Source organism: Pseudorca crassidens, chromosome 4 (assembly GCF_039906515.1).
Source record: "Pseudorca crassidens isolate mPseCra1 chromosome 4, mPseCra1.hap1, whole genome shotgun sequence".
In the NCBI taxonomy this organism is placed as follows: domain Eukaryota; kingdom Metazoa; phylum Chordata; class Mammalia; order Artiodactyla; family Delphinidae; genus Pseudorca; species Pseudorca crassidens.
Window position 1 is genome coordinate 119,459,026 of NC_090299.1, and position 11,887 is coordinate 119,470,912.

At 43.1% G+C, this 11,887-nt stretch overlaps 1 protein-coding gene across 4 annotated transcripts in view; it reads right to left on the reverse strand.

The window, feature by feature from the left end:
* The window catches only part of TMEM192 (transmembrane protein 192), a 29,481-nt gene extending 17,823 nt beyond the window's left edge, over nt 1-11,658 (reverse strand). The window contains exons 1-3 of one of the 4 annotated variants that reach the window (XM_067736565.1): nt 9,707-10,891; nt 8,441-8,510; nt 4,608-4,754 (exon numbers count right to left, since the gene is read on the reverse strand). In XM_067736565.1, coding sequence (XP_067592666.1) covers nt 4,608-4,754; nt 8,441-8,510; nt 9,707-9,945 — 456 coding nt within the window. In that variant the 5' untranslated portion in view covers nt 9,946-10,891. Of the gene's footprint in view, nt 1-4,607; nt 4,755-7,092; nt 9,625-9,706; nt 10,892-11,007; nt 11,390-11,479 lie in introns of those variants that run through there. The other 3 variants (XM_067736564.1, XM_067736562.1, XM_067736563.1) reach the window with 3 other exon arrangements.
* Nucleotides 11,659-11,887: the final 229 nt, after the last annotated feature.

Consider the following 11,887-nt stretch of genomic DNA (forward strand, 5'->3'; position numbering starts at 1 on the left):
ACAAACTTTTTAAACAGATAATCTGGAGAAAAATTTGCAGAAAATTTGGGAAGCAGATAAAATCACCCCAAATCCCATCTAATAAAGATGAGTACTTAATGTTAAATTCAATTTCCTGCCCACTTCTCTTTTATTAAAAAGAGTAAAAACAGTTAATTTAGCACCTCAAAACTAAATAATAAAAATCATGAATTAAAAAAGTTTATTTCTAGCTTCAGTTTTAAGAGAACAAGAATAACTATCCAATTAGATTGACAAAAATTTAAAAGATTGATGTCAACATATGGGCAAACAGACAGTCTCATAAAATGCCGACTGGTCTGGGAAGTGCTGCTGAAAAATAATTTGGAAATATCTTGACCCAGAAATCCTACCTTAGGACCCTATCACTCAGAAGTAAAAGCACAGTACCTAGGATATATGGACACATATATTTACTGCAGTGTTCTCTGTATTTGAAAAAAACTGTAAATTGCCCAAGTATATGTATGCATCCATAGCAGAATATTTGAATAAATTAAGGTATACCCACTCACATAATAGAATGTTATTCAGCTATAAAAGAATTAACTAGGCAACTTCCCTGGTGGCACAGTGGTTAAGAATCCTCCTGCCAATGCAGGGGACATGGGTTCAATCCCTGGTCTGGGAAGATCCCACATGCTATGGAGCAACTAAGCCTGGGTGCCACAACTACTGAGCCTGTGCTCTAGAGCCCACGAGCCACAACTACTGAGCCCTGGTGTCACAACTACTGAAACCCACATGCCTAGAGCCCGTGCTCAACAACAAAAGAAGCCACTGCAATGAGAAGCCCGTGCACCACAATGAAGAGTAGCCCCCGCTCTCGTCACAACTAGAGAAAGCCCAAGTGCAGCAACAAAGACCCAACACAGACAAAAAAAAAAAAAAAAAAAAAAAAAGAATTAACTAAAGCTCTATGTATTAGTTTGGGTGGATACCTATGATATGTTAAGATTAAAGAAAGTAAGGTGTAAAGTAGTAGTTCAAAGTGTGATCTCCAGACCAGTTAGAAATGTAAATTTTCAGGCCCCAAATCAAAATCTCTGGGCATGTGGCGAGCAGCCTGTAGTGTAATAAGCCTGCCAGGGTATCTGGTGCATGCTCAAGTTTGAGGAACACTGCTGTTGAGTAATAAATACCATATTATCCAATCTTTTCTTTTCTGGAAATGGGGGACATCCTTTTATAACGTGGTAATCTTTTTGTATACATTTGTATGAACTTAACAAAAGACACTGAAAGAGATACAGTGAACTGACCCCATTTATTAACTCAGGGAGAAGGGGTGAAGCAGAGAAAAGGGAAGATTATATCTTTGTATACTCTGGTAATGTTTTACTTGTTAACCATAAGGCAGTATTATTCTATAATTTTTAAAAAAAATCAAAGAAAATTTTAAATGCTGTCATTAACATCCATCACCAAGCATCCAATAGCAGCCAATCTTAGCATGTAATAAATCTATTTAAAATTTATGTGGTTTGTCAAGAGCAGTAATATTTGCTATAGCAGCTCAAGATGCACATCCTCATAAAGTAAAAGTGGAAAAGTCAACATATTCCCTCTACTGTAACATACTGTACATTGAACCCAACTGATCCATTTTATACAAAGTAGTATATAAGGACATTAGGTTTTCTTGTTCTTTAACATAAGATTTTCTTAGTCCTAAAATTAGGGCAATCAATCCCACAGTATCAAAGGCAGGCAATTTAACATAAAAAGTTTTTTTTAAGTGGTGTGTGTGTGTACTGTACATACATAAAGAGTATGTTATACTCTTTATATAATTTATAATTATATAATTTATAAATTGTATCAATACAAAGAGGCACAAGGAAAGAAGCGCTTCAGCTGCTATTTGGGGATCAGGAAGCCATGGCAGAATCAGGCCACTTACTAGATCTACATGAGGAAAACAGGTGCACCTCTGTCCTCAATGCACTCAGTTCTGAGCGCAAGTCTTCCACAGTGCACCTCACTGGAGCAGCACCTGGGCCAGTCCTCAACCACATCCACCCCCTAATGAACACCCAAGGAGTGGCGAGAATCTGCCTTCTTTTGATCTTTCACATTGCCGCAAAGAACAACTACAGCCCCTAGCGTTTGAGACTGCAGTAACCAAAATGAGGAAATAATTAACAGACTTGGAGCAGAGCCCCCAGTAAGCCTACAAGACCATTCATACATGTGTCTTGTTTTGTTTTTATGACGTTGAACTTTATTTATTTTTATTGAGGGATATAATTGACATAACACTGTATAAGTTTAAGGTGTGCAATGTGTTGATTTGAAACATTCGTATATTGCAAAATGATGGCCACCATAGCTTTAGCCAACACTTGTATCATGTCACATAATTACCATTTCTTTTTTGTGGTGAGAGCAATTAAGATATCTAGTCTCCTAGCAACTTTGAAATTTATAATATTAGTGTTGACTATAATCACTATGCTATGCATTAGATCTCCAGGATTTATTTATCTAGTGGTTGCAACACACATTTTAAAAAATCCCCAGACATTTGTAATTTTATCATATAAAACATGGGGCAACAGTACACTGATTTCTCTGCTTAACACTATTTCCTAGGTGTAAATAAATAGATAAATTTCCATGTCAACATATGTAGATTTATTTGTATCTTTTTTGTTTTTATAACTTAAAAAGTAATACATGCATATGATAAAAAAATTCAAATAGTACAAAAAGTAAACATTAAAATATATTAGGTGTCCCTTCCATTGAGGCGCTCAGTGCAACTAGCATTAAAAGGGTCTTGTAGGGCTTCCCTGGTGGCGCAGTGGTTGGGAGTCCGCCTGCCGATGCAGGGGACACGGGTTCGTGCCCCGGTCCGGGGGGATCCTACATGCCGTGGAGCGGCTGCGCCCGTGAGCCATGGCCTCTGAGTCTGCGCGTCCGGAGCCTGTGCTCCGCAACGGGAGAGGCCGCAGCAGTGAGAGGCCCGCTTACCGCAAAAAATAAATAAGTAAATAAAAATAAAAATAAAAAATAAATTTAAAAAAGGGTCTTGCGAATGCTTCTGGAAATATTCTATTACAGAATACAGGAATAAATGTTAAAAGTTTCCAGTACCAATTCCAATGTGTTTGTGGGGGGGAGGGGACGGCGGAGGGGGGCGGCAAATCTCTGACACCAACTGGGAGCTCAACTGGTGAAATGGGTGTCTTGAAGAAGACAGCTCAACTCAATTCTGACACTACCTGGAGAGAGCATCAGATCCCAGGGGTTGAAGGCTCAGTCCCACAAGACTGCCCTCACTTCAGATGCTAACTGCAAGTCCAAGTTGTCACCAGTGCTTCTTACCCACTGGCTACAAATCAGAGGTTCCCACAACCCCCTCCTTGGACTTTAGATACCACTTGCAAATCCAGGTTGTTACCTGCACTTCTGACTGACAGGCTATAAATCAGAGGTTCCCATCAACTCCTTCTTGGGTTCAATTAGTTTGCCAGACTGGCTCACAGAACTCAGGAAACCTGTTTACTCACCACATTACCAATTTATTACAAAGGATATTAAAAGATACAAATCAATAGCCCGATGAAGACATACTTCCTGCCAGTTCCCAAACAAAGGAGCTTCTATCCTGGTGGAGTCTGGGGGCCTGGCAGCGGTTCATAACAAGTGTTCTAGCTCACCAACCTGGAAGCTCTCTGAACCCCCTCCTTTTGGGTCTTTATGGAGGCTTCATTACATAGGCCTGGTTGATTAAATCATTGGCCATTGGTGGATGATTTAACTTCCAGCCCCTTTCCCATCCCCAGAGGCCAGGGCGTGGGACTGAAAGTTCCAACCCTTTGTTCCTGCTTGGTTCCCCTGGCAAAAGCCCCCATCCTTAGGTGCTTTCCAGAGTCACCTCACCAACATAAATACAGCAGTGGTGGAAAGGGGTTGTTATGAATATCAAGACACCCATTTCACCTTTATGACTTTGAAGCGATTTTAGGGACTGAGGACAAAAGACCAAAAATTATAACAAAAGATGCTCCCATTGCTCTTATCACTCAGGAAATTCCAAGGGTTTTGGGAGCTATGAGCCAGAAACCATGGATGAAGACCAAAGACATATGAGAACTATATTTTGATCATCTGAACGACCAAATATATTTCTTATAAGTCACAACATCACCCATATACACACTTCTCTCAACACCCTTTTAAAATGTACAAACAGGAACATTCTGTACACACCACTGTAAACCTCATTTTTTTCCATTCAACAATGAACCGTGAAGGGTACACATCCACCCCAAGTTTCTCTTCTAAGTTTCTCTTTTAATATTGTATAAGCATTCCTTCATATGGACAGGACATACAAAGCATCTTCTGGATGGTGGCAGATTGTAGTTTCCTCATATTACAGACAACATTGGTATCATAAACGATATCCTTACATGTGTGCAAATATGTCTACAATAAATTATTTGAAGTAGAGATATGAGTAAAAATGTATGCACACTTTAAATGTTAATAGATATAGCCAAACTGCCCTCTGAAGAGGTTATAAATTTTTGAAAAACATTGCCTTTGGATGGATCACTTTCTCCCAGTCAACTTACATGTATCAACAAGAGAAGATTTGCAATGATGACTGTAGGAAGAGCCTGGAATCTGGGCCTAAAATGAGCGTGTAATGAGTGATGTGGGAGGTGCTGGGTGTCCAGAAGGGGGTCATCTTCAATACTTTGGATGAGATCCAAGGAACCCTGAGGTGCAGAAAAAAGCAAGCTATAATCACCACTCTCTGGATTATGTTTCCAAGACAAATCTACTAAACTACAAAGCTTTAAAATTCATTACACAAATTATAGGCAAGAAAACACACTCCCTACCTAAAGGTAATTTTGAAAAAATACCATAAACTTCTTGATGACTACTGTAAACTGGTAAAAACAATTATTAAAACAAGTAGAAGAAATCTTAATTCTTTATCTCAAAATGAGGTAAGTCAAAATGAGATTATGTATAAATAATCTCATTAATTATCAATTATTAATCTCATTAATTTCAAATAATTTTCTTCAAGCCCTCAAAACTTAGATATTGATTTATTTAACATTACACACACACACACACACACACACACACACACATATATTTACATTTCTGGCTGTGCCGTGCAGCATGTGGGATCTTAGTTCCCTTACCAGGGATCAAACCCGTGACCTCTGCAGTGGGAAGTGCAGTTTTAACAACTGGACCACCAGGGTAGTCCCCAACATTATTTATATTATTGATAAAAATTACATATGATTGCAATTCTTAAACTATATCTCGGTGTTCCACAAAATTTTGGAAAGCTGGTTGAGGCATTACTAAGAGGTCTTAAACAAACTTTCAATCATGAGAGAAATATGTTAGAGTGTTAATAGAAACAGATCACCCTGATAGACCCTCGAGATTTCAGTTTGTAGATACCAGATTCTCAATGAAAACAACTAGTTGCCATGTCACTGAAGTAGCCAGCAAAGGCTGAGCTGCAACCTCAAAATCTTGTTAGTCATGTTTAAAGTTAGGGTCTTGACAGGAACAGCATCTTAGGTATCTGGTGCATAAAACAATCTCTCAGTCTCAGAGCCTTACTGAAAACTGTTCCTGAGATAAAAGAATGTAAGACACAGTCCCTATTCAAAAGGAGATGACATTTTCATCGGGGAGGTTAGGATAAAGGCATGCAGGATTGAACAATATAAGAATGCAAAATAGAATACAGTGTGTGGCATATTATGGGGCAGTACATAATAAATTAGCAAATGAATAGCACAAATGATGCAAAAAATTTAGGTTAGATAATTGCACTAGAACAAGAGGGAAATGAAAATTTAGTGGGAAAAGGGGAAGCCTGAGAATTGGATTTGGAGACAGAGGATATGGGCTCTTCACTTTGGAAGGGGTAGAGAGGGGGACCAATGGTGTAAGGGCAGGCTGCTGTGCACCAGGATTAAAAAGATAATACAGCAATCTGGGAAATGATCAGATCTGGAATGGGCTTCTCAATTTCCACTCCCAGGCATTCAATGCTGCTGCAATTTTTTTTATTCAATGCCTAGATAGCTTCCTGTTTAGTTTGCCATAACTCATGGAGCAATTCTGATGATTTCTAATCTCTTCAAGACTCCTCTGTTTCTAGCTTTCTCAGTTAGAGGCTGTCCCACCTCTATGGCTCTTCCCTTAACTAATGTCCATGAAGCTCTCCAGGCCATCCTTCCAGTCTCTGTGCCTCTTCATCCCTCCCCACCTGTCAAGTGTCTGTCTTAGCAAAAATGCTGCCTTCTCTGATGCCTCAATGCTGTTCCTTTTTCATCTGACATTGTAGTTTTTATTTCTGCAAGTTTGAGTGGGTTTGTTTTATATCTCCCATGTGTCTTTTTAACCTTTGGAACATATAGAAAACAGTTATAATAATTTTTTTAAATGTCCTTGTTTGCTATTTCTAGCATGTCATTTTTGAATCAGTTTTAATTGACTCATTATGTCATATTTCCCTGCCTCTTTGCATGCTTGACCATTTTTTCCACTTTATTGAAATATAATTAACATGTCACATTGTGTAAGTTTGCATACCATGAGTTGATTTGATACAGTTATATATTGCAAAATGATTACCACCATAGCATTACCTAACACCTCCGCTAAATCACATAATTAGCAGTGCCTGGTAATTCTGGACTGGATGCCAGACATTGCAAAATTTATCTCTTTGGGTGCTGGACATTTTTGTATTCCTATATTACTGAGCTTTGTTCTGGGATTCAGTTAAGTCACTTGAAACAGTTTGATCTTTTTGGTCTTTCTTTTAAGGTGCTTTCTTAGGTGGGACCATACCATGTTTGGTCTAGTGCTAATTATTCCCCACAAGTGATGCAAGACCTTTCTGAAAACCTAATACCCTGTGATTATGAGGTTTCCAGTCTGGCTGGAAGAACAGGCACTACTCCTGGCCCTGCATGACAGTACTGCTCCCTCTGGTCTTTCTGAGTGTTTTTTTCCCCAGTCCTCAGGGAGTTTCCTCAAAGGCACGAAGAACAGGACTCAGCTGAATACCTGAGGGGACTCTGCACCTCTTCCGAGCTCTCCCTCTGCACAGCGCTCTCCTTTCTGGGTTCTCTGTCTTGTGAACTCCAGCTGCTTCGGTATCCCCAGATTCAGCTCCATCTCCTCAACTCGGGGTCTACTGAAGCCCCACTTGGTTCCCCTTCCTCTGCCCATCCCGAAAACTCTCTCAAGGCAGTGAGCTGGGGCAATCATATGGCTCACGTCATTTGCTTCCCATCTCTCCAAGATCACTGTCCTTCATCACCTGATGTCTGTGATCTCAACAAGTATTTTTTCATATATTTTTTTGTTTTGTTTCATTTTGGGGTTTTTTTTTTGCTTTAAAATATACTCTTTATTTTTTTCTCCAATTATAAAAATAATACATCATCCAAACAGATAGCTTAGGAAGCACAAAAAATCACCCAGGAAAACGACAACAAAAGCCCCTCCATCGCACCAGCCAGAGACTGCTGGTGTCTGTGACAAAGGCGCACCTGAGGCCACGAACCATGTACATCTAGATGATGCCTTTTAAGTCCGGGCAGAAGACAGAACAACTCACACTAGAAGGAAGGCTGCAGTAAGGCTCCAAAGTTTCTGCACATACAACAGTGACCTTAAAGTCTCCACCCCTTGACCATTTCTGATGCTGCAGAGCCCCACCCACCCGGGGACAGAGGAAGAGCAAGTCCTGGCTCCCTGGGGACAGGGCTGGCCTCTCCTCCTCTCAGCCAGACGCCCACGTCCATGGCCACACGAGATGCCCCAGGGCTCCACGGGGCATAGCGGGGACTTGCAAGCAGGAACCCCGAGACTGTGGGTGCGACTACGCATTCCAGAGCAGGCAGCAGGAGACAGGGCTGGAGTCCCAGCTCTGCCGTCCACTGCCCTTGGACCAGGCAGTTTCTTGGGCTGGTCTCAGTTTCCTTGTCTATAAAATGGGAATAACGCCTACCTCATGGGCTTTTGAAGGGACTAAATAAAACATGAGAAGCAGGTCACAGCACTGGCACATCTCAAGGGTCAATAAATGTCACAGTACGCATCACTCCTTCCCATTAACCTGCTTCGTGTCAACCCTGTGGCTCTCATTTAAAAAAAAACTGTCCCTCTGAGAGCTGACCAAAGCCCGGGGGGTAAAGGGGAGGTTTATCCTATCCAGGGCCAACCTGAGTCTAGATCCAGCCAGGCCTGCCAGGTGACAAGAACCTATGAGCCAGGGGCCTGGACCCTGGACCAGAGAAAATCAGACTGGTGAGGGCTCTGCCAGGGCCGCGTTCACGCTGCAGAGCAGACAGGGCCCAACAAAGGGCGGGCCTGTGTGGAGGGGCACCGTGGGGGGCACCGAGGCTACCTGGCAGATCTCGGGGGAAGGAAGCCCTCGGGAGAAGGAAGCCCTTTCACCGGCCAAGCTGGAACCCTCCCTGCAAAACAATGAATCCCCCATCATTGTTTTGCCTTTAATCACATTTTTAAACACTTGACAAGCGAACATCTGTTCCCTGATGTTTTGTCTTTGTGCGTCTGTCATCCTCAAAATGAAAGTCTGGAACCTTCTGCACTAGTTTTAAAGTCAGGCTGGACGTTTAGTCATGAACAAAGCTGCTTAAATTTCCCTCTAATTCTAAGTCTTCATCATAAGTAGGGTCATCATAAGAGAATTTCTGAATCATTCCAATCAACGATTCTAAGACCTTCATCTTTTTGCTGTCTTTCTCAGTGGCGTAGCCGTGCAGGAGACATCTCCAAGCAAAAGCAAAACCCTGGTAGCACCCGATCTCAGATCCGATTCTAGCTCCATGCAACGTGCCATACTGTCTCCCTTCAATCATACCCAAACTACTTCCTTCTTCATAGCCTTCCTGATAACCTTCCCCGTGAAACCGATCTTGGCAGGCGAAGTCCACTTCCGGTGGCGGCTGCGCCTGTTTTTTCATATATTATATACAGGTTTTTGGTTCTTTCAGGCAGAAGGAAGGACAAGGTATCAAAGTGGTTCAAATAAGGTGTGCTTCACAAGGGCAGGACTCTACATTATACTACGTTCTTTGTACCTTTAGTACCTGATACACAGCAGGTACTCAATATGTGTGTTGAGTGAATGAAAGACGGCCCAACTTCTTGAACAGTTGGGATCTGGGAACTTTTTAAAAGGTAGCATTGAAACCCTGACTGTAAGACAATAGTCTACTTTATCTCCCACTCGTTCCCTTTCATGCACCTTCTCCTCTAGCCTGCATGAGCTTTCTGGAATACCCCACAAATACCCTTTCTTATCTTTTTCAGAATCCAACTCATCTTTCGAAGTCCAACCAAAACTTACATTCTCTATAAAACTTGTCCTGCCAAGTGTTTTCTTTCTACTTTAAAACTCCTAATAAATTACTGCCCATAATATTAATTTGGAATCTTTCTTATGCTGCCTTGTATTGTTTCCTTTATATGTATGCCTTTTGTTTTCCCTGACTACACTGAAGGGGCTAGGGACAATATGGTTTCTATGTCACTTATTCAATGTTCATGAAATACAGTGTATTTGGTGACTACATCAAATGCACTGCCCTTTGGAGCCTATAAGAAATGTGGGAAAACCATACAAACAGCACCCTCTGGAACTCACCATCTGCAAGTGAAGATAGCTGTTATTTTTTCCACACCATCTCCTCCCTCTTCTTTTGTGACAATAGCTACTTCCTTTGGGGACCCAATGTCTACCTCTGCATTAAGTCTCAAGGGGAACATCCTTTGATGCTCTTCACCCTCTGTCCTGGGGTGGTCATGGAACCAAAAAGGGCTGGGCCAATCCAAATCTCTCTCAGAGCAGCAAAGCAAACGGAGTCCATGGTTGAGGCGATCCATCCCAGGACAGATTCTGAAAGGACCCCTGTCTCTGGATCCTTTGAGCTGCCCTTGTTTGGATCCTTTCAGAGGCCTAGGTGTTCATCTACCCTATATCCTTTCAAATAAATCCCTTTCTTCCTTAAAGTAGCCACAATTGGTTCACCCACTGGCAAACAAAGAATCGTTAACTAAAAAGCCTTTGCCTCTTTTAACTCATTTAGGTGTCTGGGCCTAAGACATGGCACACAGTTTTTAGCTTACTACTGAGTGGTAGAAACCATACCCACAAAATACCAAAAGCAGGCGACTTGCTCAGATCTAAAGCTATGTAGCTATTGGTGAAACATTACTCTCCAACTGTTTGGTGAAACAAATTTCTAGGGTTGTACTAAGCCTAACGCTAAAAGCTACAGACCCAAGAACCCTGGGGCAGCTTAGCACCAACCAAGAAGCATTTACTGCACACATTTTGATGTGTCTCTAATTTTCCTCTTACTCATTTTCTCCACACATTGTCAGTTCATGAATCTCACTCTTAAAAGATTTAGAAACAATCAGTTTTTCTTTAAATATATATGAGTCTCAAATCTACTTCCAGGTGTTACAGTTAGCTTTCCATGTTCTCAACTGAAAAAAAAAATAGAATTTTTTAGTCTTATCATTAGAAATTGTTCGGTCTTTATTTAGTCAAGATAATTGAACTATAGTCACTATTTGCACAAGAATCTAAGGTCTTGTGTAGGGCTGGAACTTTGTTTCATGTGTCTTGCCTGATGCACCTCATTCAGTGGTAGGATCACAGTAATATTCCTATTAATCTATTAACTCAAATCAGTGCTTTAATATAACTATCAACTTTGCATTTTTCAAGAGCAAGAATTTTGTGCCAATGGGTAACCCAGTTAATTCTGGGCACAAATACATTCTTTTCCTAAAAATGTTTTAATACATTTAATCAAAGATTTTTGCAATTACTCTTCACTCTGTACACTATATACACTGTAACTAGTGCACTGGTTTTTAAATAATCTGGTTTGGATCCATCTAAGTAAAGAGATTTAAAAATCCCTTCACTCCTACCATGCCTCGATTCAAAACATCACGACATTGTTTTTCTCCAATGTAGGTTTTCGGGTGATGATAACGACAGGTCTGCCGCAGCCGCTCCAAGTCACAGCCCTCAGGGCCAAGGCCGGGACCCAAGAGGACGGGGACTCGCCCCTGCGCCAGGGCGTCCGAGCGACCCCGCGCCCGGGGCCCCGCGCGCACCTCGGGCGTCCCAGTTCCGGGACTCGACACGCGCCCGCACCGGGCTGGCGCCCGCCCGGCCTTCCGCCAGGAAAATAAGCCCGGGGCCGGCGTGGACCCCGACGCTGCCCCGGACCCCGACGCCACCCCGGTGCCTCCTCCCATAACCCCGCGCCCGGGCAGCCCCGCGCAGGAGGCGCCCCTCCGGCCAGGGCTGCCCCCACCCCCGTCTCCGCCCAGCGCGCCCAGCACCGGAAGAGTGGGCTCCGGGCCTGTCGCTCGCCACCAGCATCCGCGAACTCACGTCCTCCATACTGCCCGCCGGCGGAGGCCGCAGCCCTACCGCCCAGCCTTCGCACCTGCGCCTGGCACCGCCTTCCGGGACCCACCCCGGGACCTGCCCCTCGCTTTCAATTAGCCGAGGCGCAGAGGGCGGACCCCTCTTCCTAGCTCCAGGGCTCCACGGCCAGCGGCAGGCCTTCCCGGTCCCGCCCCCTCGCTCCCGATTGGCAGAGGGGGCAGGATGGACTGGCCTCGCCTCTCGCTTACTATTGGCAGATGCCCCGACACCTAGATCCGGAATGGCCGAGGAGGAGGGGGACGTTATACTCCCTGAAAACCAGCCTCCGGTCGCCGCTGCCTCTGGGAACGCTGCTGTGCCTGGGCATCCCGTAACCTGCGTTCGCGTTCTAGGTTGGCCGGAGATTTGGGC